The sequence below is a fragment of the Rhinoraja longicauda genome, chromosome 25 (genome assembly GCF_053455715.1).
Source record: "Rhinoraja longicauda isolate Sanriku21f chromosome 25, sRhiLon1.1, whole genome shotgun sequence".
In the NCBI taxonomy this organism is placed as follows: domain Eukaryota; kingdom Metazoa; phylum Chordata; class Chondrichthyes; order Rajiformes; family Arhynchobatidae; genus Rhinoraja; species Rhinoraja longicauda.
The window spans coordinates 12,867,577-12,889,548 of record NC_135977.1 but is presented as its reverse complement, the minus strand read 5'-3'; the positions used below and the strand labels follow the sequence as shown (position 1 = coordinate 12,889,548).

The following is a 21,972-nucleotide window of genomic DNA, read 5'->3' as shown; positions in this document are numbered from 1 at the left end:
ACGCTTAGCGGAAGCACCGAAAAATGTATCAGACTAATGTGTAGTATCTTTATAAAAAGAAAGCGCTTGCATTTGGATATTAGTAGATGTAATAACCACAGTCCATTGAACTTTGTCGGAAGTTTTCTTAAAATTCATACACACTAAGTCCATCACATTCCTCCTTCAATTTTTGAATTTTTTAAATTAGGATTTGTTCATCACTGGCAAGGCCATCATTTATTGCCCAATCCTAATTGTCCTTGAGAAGGTGGTGGTGAGTCATTTTCTTGAACCATTGTGGTCAATGTAATGAAGATGCTCCCATATTGCTCAGCAGTCAAGAGTTCAAAAGTAGAACCCATGACAAAATGATTGTTATTTCCAAATTAGGATGGTGTTGCAACTTGAAGAGGAGCGGCAGGTAATGTTCCAATGAAACTGTCACCCACGTCTTTGATAGTAAAGGTTCGGGGTTGCTTCATCAGAAAACTTATCTAGGCTGGTCAAACTTTCTGCTGTCTTTGCTATTTCTCCTTAATTAACTCAAATCTTCTCTTGTACCTGTTTTACTCCCATTGATTGTTTCCAAAACCCTACCAGTGATATTAGTGTTTAGAAATGATCTAGCTCTCTTCCTTGAACAAGACTGGCACATTTGCCACTTTACAATACTTTCTACCTCCTCTGTACCTAGGGAAATAAGGAGACAAATCATCTAGACAAACTCTTGTTTCCAATATAACCTGCCTGTCACATTTCGCCCTATCCATTATCTCAATCATCCATGCTTCTGGTATTTTATCAACACACATGTCTCTTGGATGTTGTTAATGCAACAAAAAACCTTGTGTTGGTGATTAACCATAGACTGAGATAGGTTTCATTGAATTTTAAAGGACTCTGCAAGGGCAGAAAACAATCATTTCCGAGTAAGTAACTGACATTTCCACTTGTTTTCCAGGTTTCAGACCAAATATTTTCAGGGTAAATATGGGAATTTGGACAGTACTCTCATCTCATTCGGACCCTGCCAGACACCCACTCTTGGTTTCTGTGTAGAGAGACATGACAAGATACAATCTTTCAAGCCTGAGGCTTACTGGGTCCTGCAAGCAAAGGTTTGTGATGAAGTCATAGTGGTATATAGCGTAGTCCCTTCAGCCTGCTGCATTCTCATTGACTATCAAGGACCAATTTGCACAATCCTAGACAAATGCCCTTTGTTTAGCAGACTGTCAAAAAGTTATTTATTTAAAGAGGAGTGGTTGTCAGTTCCGAAGAGACTGGATTTGCACCTGGATTTGCATTTGTCCGTATTCTGTTGGCATGCAGTATCTGCAATGGTTGTAGAGACCCACATGGGAATGGCAGTCCCATTTGCATCTACTGTACTTGATTGTGGACTTAACCCAATCATATATGGGTGCTGTTTGTTCTATCTGTGGGCTTTTCCTGCATATTGGCGGCACGTTGGAGCAGTGGTAGAGTTGCTGCCTTACAGTGTTTGCAGTGCCGGAGATCCGGGTTCGATCCCGACTACGGGTGCTGTCTGTTTATACATTCGGAGTTTATACATTCTCCCCTTGGCCGTGTGTGTTTTCTCCGAGATCTTCGGTTTCCTCCCACACTGCAAAGACGTACAGGTATTGGCTTGGTGTATGAAAATTGCCCAATGTGTGTAGGATTGTGTTAATGTGCGGGGATCACTGAGCCGAAGGGCCTGTTTCCGTGCTGTATAACAAAACTAAACATTGTTAGTAATTCTAATGTTAATGCTTGGATGGTGCAAATTTTGATCCACAATGATATTTTGCCTTTAAGAATGTGATAATCATATTTGGAGAGCTTCAGAAAACCAAGAAGCATTTTCCATTCACAGACAGTTAAATGCAGTTAATAAATAAATTGTAAAATGCAGTGTCTCTTGCCTGGCTGACACCATCTTTATGACATGTTGGAACATCCTACTTTTAGACATGAGTGACGCAAACCTTTCCTTTATTTTCCTTCTGGGAGCTGATAGATATCTGCTGTTGTTGTCGTCAGTATTATTCTATGTTTCCTGTTGCCATGCAATTTGAAAAATAATGAGTTTCTCAAGAGCGAACTGCTCTGCAAGCACAAATGAACAATTTGGGGTCATTGCACTCTCAATTTACTTATTTCGTTACAGGTCACTAATTCTGCTGGTGATTCCATGGTTCTAGACTGGGACAGAGTCAGAGTTTTTGATCGAGATATAGCACAGATGTATCTGAATATGACAAAGTCCACAAAAGAAACAAAGGTAGGTGGGGAGTGGGGGAATGGGTAAGCCCCTGTCATGCTCTGTTATTGTGTCCCTTGGGGTATCACGAGGGGAAAAGATGCATGGGGATGTGGTTTTCAGGGTATAACCATTTCATAATAACAGTGATCTAACAATGATTTCAAGATTCACAGACGGAGTCCAAAAAAATTTAAAGTTTGAGAATTTTCATTGAGTTTAAGAAATCTGGATCTAAAATCTGATTTCAGGAAAAGTGATCATAATGACAATAGGTTGTTATACAAGCCCAACGTGTTTATTCAAACTTCTATCAGGAAAGAGGCCCATCATGCTGGCCTATTCTGATCTTCACTTTATCTGCATTTTGCTGTGATCTAAAAAGTACTCATTATTTTTAAACTGCTACAAGTAGAGTCCACAGACATTTGAAAGGGTTGTTAACATTTTCAATGGTCTAGAATGGGCAATAACTGCTTGTCAATGACACACAAAATAATCGCCTAAATGCAGATAGGTAGAAATATCTAATCTACATAAAGGGAATGCACTTGTTTAACACAAGTGTAGAAAGAATGGGAATTGCAATTTTTTGAGAGAAATGGTGTGAGAGGAAGCAATAAGGGAAGGGGTTAAGTGTGGAAATGATATACTGGAAGGGTAGAGAGAAGCAAGGGATGGAAATGATGGGGAAAATTGATAAATTGAGAAGGAGACGGGAGAAATGGAAGAAGAGAATTTTAGGCTGAAAATAAAACTCTTTGGTGCTGTCTCTGCAACCTATAATGAGGATGCCTATGTGTCAGCCAACATACCTGGGTAAAATTGTAATGCGTACATAGATCATTGAGAGTCCTTGAATAAACCGAAACACCTGAAATGATATACTTCCAATGACATGCTTCAGTCATTCAGATTATGTTATGTAGTTAGTTCCAGGACTTTTGATTTACAAATATATACCATTCCTCAGCATACCCCTGCTTATGATAGATGGCATCCAACTGAAAGTAGAGGTTCTCATCTTTAACTCTGGAGGTAGTTTGTAGCCTGGTTATTTATTTTCATGTTTTATTTCAGGTGCAATCTGTCAGTAAAAAGGAGAAGGTGAAGCAGAGACCACAGGCTCTGAACACTGTGGAGATGTTACGTGTAGGAAGTTCTGCACTGGGTATGCCTTGCATTAACAGCTCTTACTGATGAGTTACTTTTCTTCAGCTGAGTACGATCAAAGTGTCTTGAGTATTTCAAATGAATAATGCCTAAACTTTTTATTTCCTTTTATCTTTTTAAATATGCAACTTCAACTATTTATTAGGTATTGAAATTAGTGCAAACTAATACATTAATTTGGCTTTTGAAAAGATTGTAGGGTTCATACATTTCTGGTCACGTTGCCTTTTTCACTTAATCGTGGAGCTGTGCACCACAGAACAGGCCCTTCGACCCAACTCATCTCTGCTGGCCAAGTTGGCTACGAGCTTGTCCCACTTGCCTGCGTCTGGCCCGCATCTCTGGAGTCTGGTTCATGAGACCTTACCAAGCCTTTCCAAATGTCTTTTAAATGTTGTAATTATATCCACCTCTATCACTTCCTCCAGCAACTCTTTCCATGTATGCACCATCCTCTGTGTTAAAAGGATCCCTTTCAAATCTTTCCCCTCTTACCATAAACCTATGCCCTCTCATTTATGACTCCCCTACCCTAGAGTAAAGAGTTTGACTATTCGCCCTAATCGTGACTCTGATGAATTTTGTAAACCTTGTATAGCTGTAACATGATATTCCAACTCCTGTACTCAATACCCTGACCAATATCTCAATCCATTGGTCTGAAATTTATATTCAGTTACTGTATGTGTTGTACTTTAATGGCAGTTTGACCAAGGTGTTATTAGTCAGCAATGGCAAAAAAAATAAAAAGAAATTCTGATTGTCCTCAAGAATTGAATGTAACTATTTCTACGGAATTATTCTTGCTGGCTGCATTGATAATGGATCATTTTCCAAAGTATTTGCATTTGTTTTTGGGGACATTCTACAATGGAGAAGGAAAGGTGACACAGGATTCTTCTTTCATTTTTTAGGATTTTCTTCCCTGTCCAATCCTCTAAGAATTTTATATGTTTCTATAAGATCCCTTCTCATTCTTCTAAATTCCAGCAAAGACAAGCCCTGTTGACTAATACTTTTGAAATGGTGGAAGTTAGTCTTTGGTTATATTTCCCAATATCATTACATTGAACCTCTTGGTTTCAGGAATTCCATTACTTTAACGTGATAGTCTTTAAACCAATCCACAGTAATTCTTTCTGTTCACATTAGTGCATCTGCCTTGTACTTTAATTCTACAGAGGATTGATATTTCAAGTGTAAAATGTTTTATTCCCTTCATGGATCCTGACTGGCATTTATATTTTCTAAATTTCCTAATTTTGTTTCAAACGTTCAGTATTTCTTAATGCATTCATTGTGTTAAGTGTTGCTGATATATCAGAGTTCATTTTCAATTATTTTTAATTGGTATCAAATTCAATATGGAGTAATTTAATCCCAATGAGTAAAGTATATTAAAAATATATTAGATGAACATACTGGTCATTTAGTTATATATTGTTGCATTCTACATTATTGAGTTTGTAAAACCCAAATCAATATTCTTATTCAATCTATTCAAAAGCCTTTAAGGCAGAATAGCAGGCTGTCAGGAAGATGTTAAAATTAAGACCTGTTATTTGGGCTGCATATCTATGAACTGGGTTGATTGTTTCTGTCACTGACTTTATGATGTATTTAAATCATATTATTTTTCATATAATTGCCTGACCAGGGATGGGCCCACAGCATACCATGCAAATAGCTGAGAAACTCTACACTCAAGGATACATCAGTTACCCTCGAACAGAGACCACACAATATCCAGAAAACTTCGACCTCAAAGCAACCCTCCGACAGCAAGCAAATAACATCAACTGGAGTGACGTGGTTGGTAAAAAGAGACCTACATATACATAGCATCTTTTGAAGTCTTTCTCAAGATGCCCCAAAGCGCTTTGAATCTGATAGTGCTGGTAAACATGTGCCGTTCCTCCTCCTCAAAGTGTTATGGGTTTACTCCAGTCTGTTGTTTTACTTTTCAACTGAGATGCAACCAACATAATTATTTCAGTCATTTGTTTTGCAACTATGGCTTCAAAAATAATTTTAAATGGCCAGTGAAAATAGACACAATCGCACCTTACTGCTCCCATTCTGTCTGAAAGTGGTAGCTTTTTTTTCTTTGTTCTACTCTCTACTCGCTCATTAGAAACACTGAATGCCGATCTATTGTTGGTTGTACTAGTTTTATTTCGTCACCCTATCCTAATAATTACTTTGAAAGATGAAATTAAAATGAATGGTGAGATAAAGGTGAAATCACTTATCTGGCAATAATAGAGTTAAATTATTTTGTAGGTGAAGGCTTTACTTACTGAAGGCATTAATCGTCCTCGGAAGGGTCAGGACGTTGGTGATCATCCACCCATCACCCCAATGCGATCAGCAACAGAAGCTGAATTGGGTACGTCTGTGTTTCATTACAACAACAAACATGTCCAAACTTAGTCTGTGTGTGGGCTGTGATGTTTGTGTTTATTAATTACCACTGAATTTCATGGGCCTTAGGTTTGGATAGGATTTTGTTCAGTGCTGTGGCCTTGGTGGATAAATGTTAAATCATGGAATTAGATGTACAAACAATCTGTGGCTTACAAAGTGATGTAATTTACGAGAATAGTCTTAGAACATTAATTATACAGAATGCAAATTCCTGAGCAGAGTGAATGGAATGACCTAAATGACTTAACAACTTCAAAAATGTTGAAGATACTGTAAATGAGGCAGGTATCACAAAATGCTGGAGTCAAGTCAAGTCAAGTCAAGTCAATTTTATTTGTATAGCACATTTAAAAACAACCCACGTTGACCAGAGTGCTGTACATCTGATTAGGTTCCAATGGGAAAAAAAATGAAACATACAGTAGCACGCAAACAGTTCACAGCGCCTCCTCAATGAGCCTCAAACGCTAGGGAGTAGAAATAGGTTTTGAGCCTGGACTTAAAGGAGTCGATGGAGGGGGCAGTTCTGATGGGGAGAGGGATGCTGTTCCACAGTCTAGGAGCTGCAACCGCAAAAGCGCGGTCACCCCTGAGCTTAAGCCTAGACCGCGGGATAGTGAGTAGCCCCAAGTCGGCCGACCTGAGGGACCTGGAGCTAGAGAGGGGGTTTAGAAGATTTTTGATGTAGGGGGGGAGTGTCCATTTAGGGCTTTATACGTGAATAGGAGGAGCTTGAAGTTGATTCTGTACCGTACAGGGAGCCAGTGGAGAGAGGCCAGAATCGGGGTGATGTGGTCCCTTTTACGGGTACCCGTCAGGAGTCTCGCTGCGGCGTTTTGGACCAGTTGCAGGCGGGACAGGGAAGATTGGCTGATCCCAGTGTATAGGGAGTTGCAGTAGTCTAGGCGGGAGGAAATGAAAGCGTGAATGATTTTTTCTGTGTCGTCGAATTGGAGGAAAGGTTTGATTTTAGCTATGGTTCGAAGTTGGAAGAAGCTGGCTTTTACCACAGCGTTGACTTGCTTATCAAATTTTAATGCAGAGTTAAATATCATGCCGAGGTTTTTGACATGCGGTTTGACTAGGCAGGATAGACTTCCAAGACTGCCTGTTATCAATTTGATGGAGTCGGGGGGGCCGAATAGGATGACCTCAGACTTGCTCTCATTTAATTGGAGGAAGTTCTGTGCCATCCAACATTTTATGTCCTCAAGGCAGTGTAAGAGGCTGTTTAAATTTGACTGGTTGTTGGGTTTCAGGGGGAGGTAAAGCTGAGTGTCATCGGCATAGCAGTGGAAAGAAATGCCGTGCCTTTGAATGATTTGGCCAAGGGGGAGCATGTATAGAGAGAAGAGAATAGGGCCTAGGATGGAGCCTTGTGGAACTCCGCAGGAGAGGCTAGCTGGAGCAGAGGAATAACTGCCTATGTTGATGGCGAAACTCCTATCTTTGAGGTACGAAGCGAACCAGCTCAGGGCAGTGCCATCAATGCCAACCGCGTACCGGAGACGGTCAATAAGGATGGTGTGGTCCACTGTATCGAACGCTGCGCTGAGGTCGAGAAGGAGCAGGATTGCACAGTCGCCGGTGTCGATGGCGAGTAACTCAGCAGGTCAGGCAGCATCTAGGAGAGAGGGAATGGGTGACGTTTCGGGTCGAGACCCCCCTTCAGACAGTAAATGAGGCAGCATCTGTGGAGAGAGAAGCTGTGCATATCGCAGATTGAAGACCTTTCATCAGAACTACAAAAATGAAAAACTTGGGAATAAATTCAGTAAAGGATTCCTGGACTTTCTCAAGGAATATAAAACTATGGCTACAAAGGGGTATTGGTTTTGGTTTATCTTGGTATTATTGCTAGATTTGGCCATGTGATGAAATGCCTTGGGCAGATTATCTAATTGTGGGTGAGTAGTTCAGTCATGGTAGTGCATTCTAAGATTTGAAATTGAACGAATAAGGGTAAAGGTTAGCAGGAAAGCTGTAAATATATGGAATAAAAATACTCGACTTTTTAAAAAGTTTTTAGAATTCCATGAATAAATAAGGAAATTAAAACTAATTTCAATCCTGGCACTGAGGTAAACAAAAGCTGCAAAATGCTGAAAGCATTTTAGGTTGCAGACCAGTGTTGGTGTGAGAATGGTCAAAGGGAGAGCATTTCTGTGAAATCCTGTCTTCCATCTATATGAATTCTTTGTTTGGATACTTCTGGCCTTATCTGGATTTCCCCAGATTTTCCTGGCAGGTTTGATGCTGGGTGCATTTTTCCTGAATCATTCCAAAAATCACAAAGCAAAATTGGAGCTTAATTTGAGTCGTCATTTACTTTGCCTGACTTCATTTGGTGGACACATGATATCTCCACTCTTGATATTGCTACTTGGAAATAGTAGCAGCAGAATTTGATTTGCATTACCCCGCCACCTCATTCTTGCTGGTCAGTAAGGTGGTTAAAATTTAACGTTTGTTATTGTGAGATCAGGCCTTTTTATTTTTAAAAACTGCGTTAACCATACAATGCAATAGAAATAGTGGAAGAGTAGTATTGTCTTAGTAAATCCTCTCAGAATGTTATAGGCTGGGCTAGAATGCTACCGATGCCAGGGGCAATTATGTAGGAAAAAACATAAGATTCTATTCAAAAAGTGTGGAATATAAAATCAGGAATAATAACTGCTGTTTAAATTCTCAGTTCACAAAATGCAGTATCATACACTCAGGCTGATACTTGCCATGACAACTGTTGCTTAGTGCTGGGGCAGTAATTATCTCTCAGTCAACTCCAAGCATAAGCAATCTGTTCACTCTCAAATCACCAGGCAGCAAATTTGAAAACTGGGTCAAATAAAATCCTGGCAGAAATTTGTTGAATTTTGAGACAAAGCTCCTTTTAGTTGGTCTTTCCCATAATTATTAGGAGGTCTGGTCACTCTACAATTTAAAGATAGGCATTACTTAATATTGCAAAATTAGACTAAACAAATATTGTTTTGAGGTAATAGACAAATTCAAATTACTTACAAGAAATGTAAAGGCTCCCAAATAGAGCTGTGAAGATGTAAATCCTGAAATTGTTTGAGAAGGTGTAATGTTATTTTGAATCTCTACATTTTCAGGAGTGCTAGAGAAATTTGGCTGTAAATAACAAACCCATCTCCAGATTGGATCTTGTAATGCTAAATTGGCAATCTTTTAATATTGGATGTGAGCTCTACAGGAAATCAATGCAAAGTTAGCAATTAGCAATTAACTTGGCTGGGCTGCTGTACATGCTGTGCTAAGAAAATGTACCAGCAAAGCTTCCTGCTTTTGATTTGTTTTCCTTTGATTTGTGCTGGTAATAATACCTGTGAGATTACATGCTCAAATTGATTTTATCTGCTCTTTGACGGAGGTTGGTTAATTAGATAATCACCTTCATTTCTCTATTCATTGTACCAAGTTGCCCCTAAGCAACATTTTAAAATTTAGTATTTTTTAACAGGATATTTATAGATGACAATTGACGTAGCATTATGATTGTATAGGATTTTTTTAAAATACTTCCAGATACAAGCATTGTTCAATAACCAATAGTTGACAAGATTTGATATATAAGAAATTGAAAGGGATTTTGGAATTCATGATAATTTCCAATAGAGCAGAAACAAAACGCCACATTTTAAAAAAATCCAAAAACTAAATGAGCCTACTTGTAAATGGGATCGAATTGCAGAATGTAAACTCAAAAATATAATTGAAAATTACGGCATTCATGGAGCACGAGTGAAGTTTCACACAGTGGTTTGTGATTTTCTGCTTTAAATAAGATTGCGTACTAATTTTATATTTTCCCATTTCAAAAGCATTTTGTCAAAAAAAGCAGATTCCTTCAGAACAAATGACCAATCAAAAATTTGAAGAAGAGTTTTATATTCAAACTATTTTTTGTAATGATTGTATTAGTAATGAGGATGCACGAGTCCAATTGGACTAAAACTGGAAAGATCTGATTCTCCTGTCACTGTCATTTTGAACTCCAGCTTACTTCTAACCTATTGTTATATTGACTGCTGTTCCAGGTAGTGATGGCTGGAGGCTTTATGAGTACATCACCAGGCACTTCATTGCTACAATCAGCTATGACTGCAAATACCTCCAAACCACAGTCGCTTTCAATATTGATGAGGAACATTTTACTTGTACAGGGAAGACTTTACTTTCAGCTGGTAAGGATGGAAAATCAGTTAAATGTTGTATGCTGGGTACATAGTATAGTAGTTGAATTTGTTGAATTACTGAACTATCAGTCGGAGTTCTGAATCATCGATCCAGAAACGTGACTTTGAATCTCACCGTGGCAGCTGGGAAATTTAATTTCAATGAATTAAATAAATCTAGTTTATTTTAAATCAAATCATGATTACAACCTTGGAACTATTGGATATTTTGTACAAACCTATCTACTTCTCAGATGAGAAGGTAATCTACAAGGAAACTGACATACTTATCCAATTTGGCCTATAAGTGACTCTAGACCCACCGTTATGTTTGGCTGTTAACACCCTTCTCAATTCTGGAGCAACTGCGGGTGGAAGTATTGCCAGCAATGTCACATCCTGGGAATGAATAAAAAGAAAACAGCAAAGGGGGGAATGGTGGGTGATATGTATTGGAAAGTGTTTGGTAAACACATCAATTGCTTAACCATTCTATCAGATTTGGAACTGTCATCATTTTGTTAGGGACAAGTATCATCTATTTCCAGCCTAGGTTTTCTTTGACAGTTTACAATATACATGTGGAGTGGAAATTTATCATAGAAAGTTAACAAAAGTACATATGGACATAACATAACTAATAAATTGATATTGACCGTCTACTTTTTACTATAGACTTCTAAATATCCTTGTTGTTACAGGGCACAATTACCACAACAAGCAATCATAAGAAATGGCATTGACTATGATGGAGTTCTTAGCTAGTTTGGTCCAGGCAAAAGTTTTATGTTACTAATCGCTAAAATCCTAGGCATTTTAAAAAAATGTAACTAAATTAACATAAAAAACATGCTTGCCGATCGTAGCATTCGCCATTTGACTGAGAATATAATTGAATGCAACCCAGAAGCTTTTTGGTGCAGATTTACTTTCTGATTTTTCATCTGTTCTCCACAGTTTTGTTTGCAAAGGAAACAATTGTTATGTATGTTTGCCTCTTGTTTTCTAAGCGTATTGTTGAAAAGAGATTAGAAAGACAATAGACAATAGACAATAGGTGCAGGAGTAGGCCATTCAGCCCTTCGAGCCAGCACCGCCATTCAATGCGATCATGGCTGATCACTCTCAATCAGTACCCCGTTCCTGCCTTCTCCCCATACCCCCTCACTCCGCTATCCTTAAGAGCTCTATCCAGCTATCTCTTGAAAGCATCCAACGAACTGGCCTCCACTGCCTTCTGAGGCAGAGAATTCCACACCTTCACCACTCTCTGACTGAAAAAGTTCTTCCTCATCTCCGTTCTAAATGGCCTACCCCTTATTCTTAAACTGTGGCCCCTTGTTCTGGACTCCCCCAACATTGGGAACATTTTTCCTGCCTCTAATGTGTCCAATCCCCTAATTATCTTGTATGTTTCAATAAGATCCCCCCTCATCCTTCTAAATTCCAGTGTATACAAGCCCAATCGCTCCAGCCTTTCAACATACGACAGTCCCGCCATTCCGGGAATTAACCTAGTGAACCTACGCTGCACGCCCTCCATAGCAAGAATATCCTTCCTCAAATTTGGAGACCAAAACTGCACACAGTACTCCAGGTGCGGTCTCACCTGGGCCCGGTACAACTGTAGAAGGACCTCTTTGCTCCTATACTCAACTCCTCTTGTTACGAAGGCCAACATTCCATTGGCTTTCTTCACTGCCTGCTGTACCTGCATGCTTCCTTTCATTGACTGATGCACTAGGACACCCAGATCTCGTTGAACTCCCCCTCCTCCTAACTTGACACCATTCAGATAATAATCTGCCTTTCTATTCTTACTTCCAAAGTGAATAACCTCACACTTATCTACATTAAACTGCATCTGCCATGTATCCGCCCACTCACACAACCTGTCCAAGTCACCCTGCAGCCTTATTGCATCTTCCTCACAATTCACACTACCCCCCAGCTTAGTATCATCTGCAAATTTGCTAATGTTCCTGAGTGTGCTCCATGCACTCTATGTTTGATTTTATTGCTGCAATGTAGGTTACACTGCAGTGATGCCATGGCAGAGCCTAGCAGATGAGGAGACTCTTCCAGTCTGCGAGGGAGGTGATGTGTTCGCTGTCAATGAGGTCAAGTTGCTGGAGAAACAGACAAGTCCACCTGATTACCTAACAGAGTCAGAACTCATCACTTTAATGGAAAAACACGGTGTTGGTAAGTTCATCTTACTATTCCAGGCTGACTTTTAGATTTGAAACAATACTATTATATCTGGGATTCAAATTATGATGCTGCCTGACCAGCAGAGTTACTCCAGCACTTTGAGTCTCTTATTTTGTAAAATAACATCCTTGTTTCACCAAGTTCTTGGCCTTTGTTTATCTCAGTAATGATGTAACTGTTGGTTCTGAGGAATGCAACAGTAGAGGCTTCATCTGAGATTTAATCTGGAAATGTTTAACCTTATATTGTTTATTTTCGATAATAGGGACAGATGCCAGCATCCCTGTCCACATCAACAACATCTGTCAACGCAACTATGTTACCGTGGAGAGTGGCCGTAGATTGAAACCCACTAACCTTGGGATTGTCCTAGTTCATGGATATTACAAAATTGGTGAGTGAAATAATCTGTACCTAGGATCTTAATTTGGGGGCCTATATTTAACCTTAGAGTTATACAGCATGGAAGCAGGCCCTACAGCCTACCTAGTCCATGCCAACAAAGTTGTCATACTAGTCTTCTCTCTTTCACCTGCATTTGGCCCATGGCGCTCTAAACACCTTCCTATCCATTTTTTGTCCAAATATATTTTTCAAATTTATAATTGTATCCACTTCTATAGTTTCCTCTGGCAACTCATTCCAGTTATGGACTACCCTCTGAGTGGAAAATGTCGCCCCTGAGATCCCTCTTGAGTCTCTTCTCTCTCACCTTAAGCGTATACCCTCTAGCTTTTTAATCCTCCAGCCTGGGAAAAAGACTTTGAGTGTTCGCATTATCCATGCCACTCATGATCTGTACACCTCAATATGGTCACTCCTCTGCCTCCTGCACTGTAACAAAAAAGTTACAGCCCATCCAACCTCTCCATGTAACTCAAGCCTGCAAGCCCAGGTAATATCCTGGTAAATCACCTCTGCACCCTTTCCAACAATGATATTCGTCCTTTAGCTGTACTCTAAGTGTAGTCTCACCAACAACTTGTACAGCTGCATCATGATGTCCCAATGTTGGTCTTTGCAGTGCGGGGTGGAATGGACGGAATGTGGATTTTGCCTGGGGCAGAATTTCATTCTTGAGAGTAATCAGGTCGGGTTTCAAAAATCTTGAGGCTGAAGTCAGCTTCAGTCTTGGTTGTGGTCAAATCAGGTTTTAATTTTGTCTTCAACCGCATCTCTAGGGTCGGGTTGGAGAGCAGTGATTAATTAATCAAATTTGTGCAGTTATTTGCAGCATCCTTTCTCTTATTAGCAATTATTCTGTAATATCATGTAAAATATATGATCTGTTTACTTTTTGACAGACCAGGAGCTTGTCCTTCCCACCATCCGCAGTGCTGTTGAGAAACAGCTTGGTCTCATTGCGGCCGGCAAGGCCGATTTCCCCCCGGTCCTGGAGCATGCTCTGAATATCTTCAAAAGGAAGTTCCATTTCTTTGTGGACTCCATAGCAGGTATGAATCAATCCATTGACAACTTGTACCAAATTCCTAATTGCTCTGCGGTTCAACTCATCACTTGCAAAGACACATTTTGTAAGGCTTCCCTTAGATGCAGTCCTGCAGGTGGTTTAATGCAGTCGAGTAAAATTCAGTGGTGGCAGCAAAAGCTTGCAATATTTACCCATAACTCTGGACTATAACCTGCACATTCACCTGTGGATATTTCTGATATGGATTCTTGCATTTGTTTGTTCATGAAGCTAGCTTTCATAATTTTCTTAAAGTAGAACGTGACCAATAAAAGGCAATAGATACCCTGTCACTTAGTAGAAAAGCTTTAACCATAATTATTTCAGCAAAAAAACTTTCATCAAATGTTGTTAAGGAAAGCATTGTTATTAGTCACAATAAATACTGTGCTTAAATTCTTTCACTTCTTAGGCACTCCACTGAGAAAACTTCCCCAATCCCTCTGTTCCTCTTAAGCCTCAGAATTGGTTTATAGGCAAGAAAGTTGTGTTCATGCTGTTGTGTTCCCCTGCAAAAGGAGTTTGCCACTCTAAGGTAGAACATGAAAAAGATACGGCAGCATGTGCAATAAACTGTATTCTTTCTTATAGAAAATTGAGTTTTATTATGAATGAGTTGCTGCCACTTTGCTGCACTAAGTCCACATCCCTTGATTCCTTTATTATTGAAAAATCTATTGATACCTGTCTTGAATATACTTGGCAACAATGCCACCACAGCACTCTCGGGTAAAGAATTCTCAAGATTTACTAATCTTTCGATGAAGTAATTCCTTGTAATCTCAGTCCTGGATGGCTGAGCCTGAGTTCCTTGAATCCAGGCATTCTGTCAGAGGAAATGTCATTCCTCATTTTGTGTCTTTATGAGATCACTTCTTATCTTCCAACTTGAGAGGGTGGTCTGCTTAACCTGTCTTCAAAGCACAAACTCCCCCTCCCAGGAGTCAATTTAGTTACCCTTTTTAGCTCTGGTATGGCGTATATACTTAATTAGAGCGGGAGACTAGACCTGTACACAATGTTCCCGGTGTGGTCTCATTAGGTTATATATATTCACAGTAATATATATTTCTTTATACTTGCACAGGAATCCTTCTGCAACATAGGCTAAAAACATTTAGCTTAATATTACTTTCTGTACTGCTACGGGTCAAATAGTTCTTAACATGCTTCAAATTCTTATGTTTTTAATGAAGACTGAACAATTGTAATTTGTATACATGTGCATGGGTGCTAACAACTTTCTCTCGCCATTTAAAAAAAAACTTATTTTCCTAAGTTTGTTCTAACAAAGTGGATGACCTATTTCTCCACATTATATTTCATCTGCCATGACAATGCCTATCTATATGTCTGTGAAACCTCTGTATACTCCTCGGAATCTACATCGCAGCTTATTGTAATTAGATAATAACATTGTAGAAAAATAATCTCTTTGTCCAGATTTGACTAGTTCCATATCTTGCAGAAATGTATTTTTTGTCCCTAGAACATATTTTCTAAAAATAAACAGTAATTAATCTTGGACAGATTTATAGATTTTTGATAACTAAGGAATGTGGTGAAATGGCAAGTGCATTGGTTTAGTTTAGTTTATTATTGTCACGTGTACCGAGATACAGTGAAAAGCTTTTGTTTGCGTGATATCTAGTCAAGAGAAAAGACTATTGATGAATACAATCAAGCTGGCCACAGTGCCAAGATAAACGGTACAACATTTAGCGCAAAGATATGAAAATAAAGTTTGATTGAAGAAAGTTTAAAGTTTTCCAATGGGGTAGATGGGAGGTAAGGACCGCACTAGCTGATGACAGGACCATTCAGTTGCCTGCTAACAAAGGGACACGTACCTTCCTGAATCTGGAGGTATGTGTTTTCAAACATCTGTACCTCCTGCCTGAGGGAAAAAGAGGGAGTGACCTGGGTGAGACTGGTCCTTGATTATGCTGCCGTCCTTGCAGAGGCAGTATGAAGTGTAGATGGAGAGGATGGAAGGGAGGTTGGTTTGTGGAGTTACGCCAAAGGTTGAATAGCAGCAAAAACACCAGGGGCTAAATGGCTTGATCCTGTCCAAAACTTTGAAAGATTAACTCCAGGGTTCTCCTTTGAATGTCAGTGACATGGTGGCTCGTGCCCCCTACTTACTGTTTTGCTCAGTCTGTTCTTGATCTCTCGACAGGCATGGATGAATTAATGGAGGTGTCATTTTCTCCCATTGCTGAAACGGGGAAGCCTCTGTCCCGTTGTGGCAAGTGCCATCGATTCATGAAGTACATTCAGGTTGGTAAAGGGAATGTGCAATTTTAGAGTGCAGGGATAATCAATTGTTAATCCAGTATGTTCTATCACACTGATTACCGGGCATGGAATAAGTCCAGACTAATTATTTTAGATATTAAATAAAGAATGAAAGTACAGAACACCGTCAATATATGTGGAGGGCAGGCACAGGAAAGTACAAACCCCTCTGTATTGTTCTGGATATCTGCAAAGAGTCCTTCACACCCTCTTTCACTGTAGCATTAGAAAAGGGAGTGAACATCCAATCGAATCGAACTATAATTACTGAGCCGGGAATTTGATTCCTGAACACACTATATTTTCTCGGTAGGAAATATGAGACCAGAATTATTTTGCTGTAGGTACGAAGCAAGGAATAGGATTTCAGAACATTTTCTCATTTATTGGATTCAGGGCAGAGAATGTGACTCCCATTTTCTTGCACTTTATTTCTTGGATATTGAAAATAGTGTCACTTACACGGGCGGTGAATGGAAATGCAACAATTCTGAACAGGTCCATGTGCAAATCTAAGGATCTTGTTTTGTAGTTACCACACTTGTGCACGGAGGTCCAAACCTCTGATTATACAGTTACCAGATCTAGACATCCAAGCTACTCAATGTACATTTGGTAGACGTGTCATCCCAGAAGTAAAAAATAATCATTGTCATTCTGCAGCAAAACCGAAATGAAATAACATACCACTTAAATCTGATTCTTACCTTGCAGGCCAAACCAAGCCGGATGCATTGTTCCCATTGTGACGATACTTACAACTTACCCCAGAATGGAACTATCAAGCTCTATAAAGAGCTCCGCTGTCCGCTCGATGAGTTTGAACTGGTCCTCTGGTCGTCTGGTTCCAGAGGGAAGAGCTATCCTCTGTGTCCGTATTGTTACAACCACCCACCATTCCGTGATATGAAGAAAGGTAAGAAAGCTGTCAGTATCATTGCTGACTCAATTCACTTTATTTGTGAATCTGCTGTAATTGGAACATTTACAATGGAACTGACTTCATCAACTTCACAACTAATTTCCATCCTGCACTCAAATTCATTTGGACCATCTCCGACATCTCCCTACCGTTTCTGGATCTCACCATCTCCATCAGAGGAGACAGACTATTGACTGACATCTACTACAAACCTACTGACTCCCATAGCTATCTACACTACAATTCTTCCCTCCCTGCTTCCTGTAAAGACTCTATCCCCAACTCCCAATTGCTCTATGCCGCATCTGCGCCCAGGATGAAGTTTTCCATACTAGATCATTGGAGATGTCCTCATTCTTTAGGAAACGGAGGTTTCCCCTCTTCCAGTATAGATGAGGCTCTCACTGGGGTCTCCTCGATATCCCGCAGCTCCACTCTTACTCCCCCTCCCCCTCCCCCCATTCGCAACAAGGACAGAGTCCCCTTGTCCTCGCCTTCCACCCCATCAGCCATCGCATATAGCATATAATCCTCTAACACTTTCCCCACCTCCAACGGGATCCAACAGCTTTTCACTGTACCTCGGATCATGCAACAATAAACTAAACTGTAATTCACAATTTGCAACTCTTCCAACCTTATCTCACACCTTTTGTCTTTTCATCTCTGGACAACCATCTGCCTATCACTTGCCAGGCTTTGCCCGCCTCTCTTCTGCTTTCTTTTCCCCACTCTCCTTCTTCACCTCCCCAAACAATCAGTCTGAGGAATCGTCCCAACCCAAGACATTACCTATCCATGATCCCCAGAGATGCTGCCTGACTTGCTGAGTAATGTTTTAGAAATGTCCCATGTTTCATTTTTTTATTCCTGGGCATGTGTAGTAATACCTTTTAGTGACAGATTTCCTTCCTCTTGTGTTCTCTTAAAAATTGTTATACGCAATTTAGGCACAATGTAGAAAAGGTCATGGATGTCCCTGCTCTGTTGCTTTAAGTTGGTCCTGCAACACACAAGGTACCTAATGGTAATCACAATGGATTTCATGTGATGTGCCATGCATCCATATTTGAAGACAATGTGGATAAATATCAATGTGTAGCTATAGCTCTCAAAAACTCAATTGTGCAGGCCAGTAAAGTTAATTTAAATAAATAGCTGGTGGTTGTTATGTTTTTGCATCATCCTAAAGAATAATTTGGAGTGCAAACAACATAACTATTATCTAGTATTTATTTGCCTTATGCACCAGATGTGAGCTGGACAATTTAATTATTTCTTGCTGCAGCTTTAAAGGTTATTATGGGTTTAGCCAATAAGAACATTACTGAGTTGCGGGAGACTGACATTTGTTTTTACTTTCCTAGGAATGGGATGTAATGAATGCACCCATCCAACCTGTCAGCATTCGCTGAGCCTGCTGGGGATCGTCCAGTGTGTTGAATGTGAGAGTGGTGTGCTGGTCTTTGATCCCACCTCAGGACCCAAATGGAAGATGGCTTGTAATAGTTGCAACGTGGTCGTGCACTTCTTTGAAAATGCCCACAGAGTGAAAGTATCATCTGAAACCTGTGTATGTGAGGCAGCGATCGTTGATGTGGACTTCAACAAAGCAAAATCCCCACTGCCTGGTGAAGCAACACAACACTCAGGCTGTGTCTTCTGTGATCCAGTGTTTCAAAACCTTGTGGAACTTCAGTATGCCAAAATGAAGCACCCAATGCACAGAGGCGGTGGAGGACAGGGACGAAGACGGGGAAGAGGCAGGGGGCGTAGACCTCCAGGCAGGAGCAATCCAAAGAAACCCAAAGACAAAATGGCTGCACTAGCGGCTTATTTTGTATAGGTGTGAACTAGGAACCTGAATAACCGATGGCTTGCATTTTCTTTGGTTTGTTTAAGGAATTTGTAGTATGCTTATTCTTGTTCCAGCTGAAACATTAAAGCAGAGCCTTAGAATTCAAGGAAATGAGGCAAAGGAAAAGAAAACTCAGAGAAACAATGGAATCTGCAGGCTGCGCAACTCAGATTTGGGCAGTTGACTATGTCCAACTGAAATAACTCACTTCTAAATAAAATACATGGTTCATGAGGCCTCGATCTAAATTTGGTGCTAATTTTCTGCTTGTCATTAACATAGACCGACTATTCATTCATTATATATGCTTGTCCTGTAGATGTTTAATTTTATATTTGAAATGTATTTACTAACTTCTAATTACTGAACTGGAAAATGTCTGACACAATATATCATTGAGCCAATCAATATTCAATACTGGTCATGGTCAGGCTAGGAACAGCAATACAAGAGGCTCCTTTCATGCCCTCAGTTGTGTCTGAATCAGAGGGAACTTATTATTTTCTTAATTATTCTTAGGAACCTCTGATGCACAGTACACGTGCAATCCTATAAAATGAATAAATGCCCTTCAAAATGAAGATTCAATATTGACCATCTCTGCACCCAAATTAAGAATTATCAATGTAATGATTTAAGCCTCGGATCTTTGTCGCTGCAGTTGACCTGTTGATGCAAATTTTTTGCAAAGCTCCAGAAATGATCACCTGGGAATAAAACAATGTTAAGCATGGAGTGAAAACAGTGTGAAAAAAGGGCAAGCATCTTCAATTGGCAGAATGGATATTAGTCCTGGAACATTTGCAGCTGACATTGTTTACAACGTACAACCATCTTTGACAAAAATTCTAGTCAGAGTTGCATAAAACAGTAACAGGTCCTCTGACCCACTATGTCTATGCTTACCTTTACCAATCCCATTTGCCTTCATTAGTTCTGTAGCCTTCTATGCCGTGGGTAATTAAATCAAATGCATGTACACATCCGTCTTAAATGTTGTGATATCTGCCTCCACAACCATTTCTAACAGCATGCTGCAAATAACCATTCGGGGGGAAACTCTGCCCCCTTCGATTCCCTCTATACCTCCCATTCACCTTAAACGCATCCCTTCAATTTTAAGCCTCCTCCCGCCCCCATTGGGAAAAAAGATTTTTCCTATTTACCACATGTGACAAATAAATTGACTATTGATATCTTAACCTCTTATTTGAAACTGTCAGGTCACTCATCAGTCACACCAAGAAAAAAAACATCTAATCCAGCCTACATCCTGGTGAATCACCTTTGCACCCTCGACACCCATACAGTCAATTCACAAAATTGCAGTACTCATAGTCAACTTGCTTTAATGGGTGAACAATGGAGGCCCTCCAGCTGAGTACAATTTCCATCAGTAACAAAATAGAAATTTCCTACCTGAATGTTCTTTTACGATAATGTTCAATTAGTGTTCTATTACTTCATTTAGATTGCTGAGAGTTTCTGCCAATACCTGGTTAAATAAATATCCAGTCTGCATGTGTTCTTCCTATGATTGTTTAAGTGGTGATGGTAGTTTTGAAGTTGCTCTTGATTTTTACCTGTTCTCAGCGAGATACTTAAGTGAGAAACTGGCCATACAGGGCCGACATGAGAGGAAATCTCTACACCCCGAGGTTAGTTGATCCCTGCAATTCTCTGCCTAAGTGGTGAGAGAGGCTGAGTCACTAGTGATATTAGAATTAATTTATTTATCAAAATTAAGGTTAGTTAGTTTAGGAGGGTTAGTACAGGAAAGTGGCAGCGAGTTAAAAGATGAACCAAGATCTTATTGAATGATGGAGCAGGCCTGAGGGCATTGCTATTTATTATGCAATATTATGTAATTATTATTATCTTGTCTTTCCTATTTTTTCAAAGAGGTGATCTGTGTTGATCAGTTTTTTTCCCCTGTGCCAGCTGGGTGAGATGTGATCATTGCCAAACAACTTCTCAGGACAGTTTTGTTGGTTTAATTCAACTTGCATTGTTTGGGTAAAGCTATTTGAGGTTTGCTCTCAGACCAGTGTTCCTCTAACTTCCTAGCAAAGGAATCATCCAAAACTAGCAGATCTCAGTTGTGAATATCCTGAGATTTTATTCTGGAATTACATTAATGGTTTTTGCCAAGAGCCATATACCAAATAATGTTTTGCCCAAAGGACAAATATCTTGCTTACAATATTACTTTGGGACAGGGATTCATTTGTCTCAAAGGCATTCACTTCTTTAATATAAGGAAGGGTTGCATTTATTAAACTCAATAGGAGTTACAACTGATATATCAGTTTGACTGACAGCAAATGAACTGTCTGAGTTGCTCCTTCCTAGTTCTAATGGCTCACTGAGCCAATTATATGTTTTTATTTCAGATTTCTCATTTCTGCAGTTTTTTAAAAAGTTTAACCTAAATTTGTACTATTTCTACTATTTGCACTATTTTTCATTTTTATTTGATTGCCTGCAATCTGTTCAACTCTCAATGCAGGCATTTCTTATAGTTGGCTAATAGAGTTAAATATTGGAGCAATGTATCTCGAACTGTTTTTCAAGCAACAGTCAGATGTTCTGAAAATTCTCTATCTTTTATGTTATTGAGAGTATGCAGTTTGCTAGAATTTTGTTTTGGTAATCAGATTATTGAACCTTTTGCACCTCCTCAACCTTATCTACTGTGTCCATTGTTCAAGATGTGAACTCTTATACACAGGCGAGAGCAAGCGTAGACTGGGCATTCATTTCGTGGAACACCTTCCCTCAGACTGCCTGAACCTACAGTACCTGATCTCCCGGTTGCCGGACACTTTCATTCTCCTTCCCATTCCTACACAGACCTTTCTGTCCTAGGTCTCCTCCATTGTCAGAGTGAAGCTAAATGCAAATTGGAGGAACAGCATCTCATATTTTGTTTGGGCAGCTTACAGCCCAGTGATATGAATATTGATTTCTCTAACTTCAGGTAGCCTCGGTATTCCCTCTCTCTCTATTCCTCCCCCACCCAAGTCATAACAGCTTCTCATTTTCACCCTACAAACAGCAAACAGCCTATTTCCTTTATCATCATTACTTTTTTGCATATCTTTTACTCATTGTTCTTTATCTCTCCACATCTATGTCTATATCTCTCATCCAGTCTGA

At 39.7% G+C, this 21,972-nt stretch overlaps 1 protein-coding gene across 2 annotated transcripts in view; it reads left to right on the top strand.

The window, feature by feature from the left end:
• Nucleotides 1–20,225, top strand: part of top3b (DNA topoisomerase III beta) — a 31,563-nt gene extending 11,338 nt beyond the window's left edge. Inside the window, exons 6-17 of one of the 2 annotated variants that reach the window (XM_078421929.1) lie at nucleotides 944–1,100; nucleotides 2,156–2,269; nucleotides 3,329–3,419; nucleotides 5,079–5,233; nucleotides 5,705–5,810; nucleotides 9,913–10,059; nucleotides 12,082–12,255; nucleotides 12,530–12,658; nucleotides 13,569–13,718; nucleotides 15,915–16,015; nucleotides 16,748–16,949; nucleotides 18,323–20,225. In XM_078421929.1, coding sequence (XP_078278055.1) covers nucleotides 944–1,100; nucleotides 2,156–2,269; nucleotides 3,329–3,419; nucleotides 5,079–5,233; nucleotides 5,705–5,810; nucleotides 9,913–10,059; nucleotides 12,082–12,255; nucleotides 12,530–12,658; nucleotides 13,569–13,718; nucleotides 15,915–16,015; nucleotides 16,748–16,949; nucleotides 18,323–18,801 — 2,005 coding nt within the window. In that variant the 3' untranslated portion in view covers nucleotides 18,802–20,225. The remainder of the gene's footprint in view (nucleotides 1–943; nucleotides 1,101–2,155; nucleotides 2,270–3,328; nucleotides 3,420–5,078; nucleotides 5,234–5,704; nucleotides 5,811–9,912; nucleotides 10,060–12,081; nucleotides 12,256–12,529; nucleotides 12,659–13,568; nucleotides 13,719–15,914; nucleotides 16,016–16,747; nucleotides 16,950–18,322) is intronic. The other variant, XM_078421930.1, reaches the window with a different exon arrangement.
• Nucleotides 20,226–21,972: the final 1,747 nt, after the last annotated feature.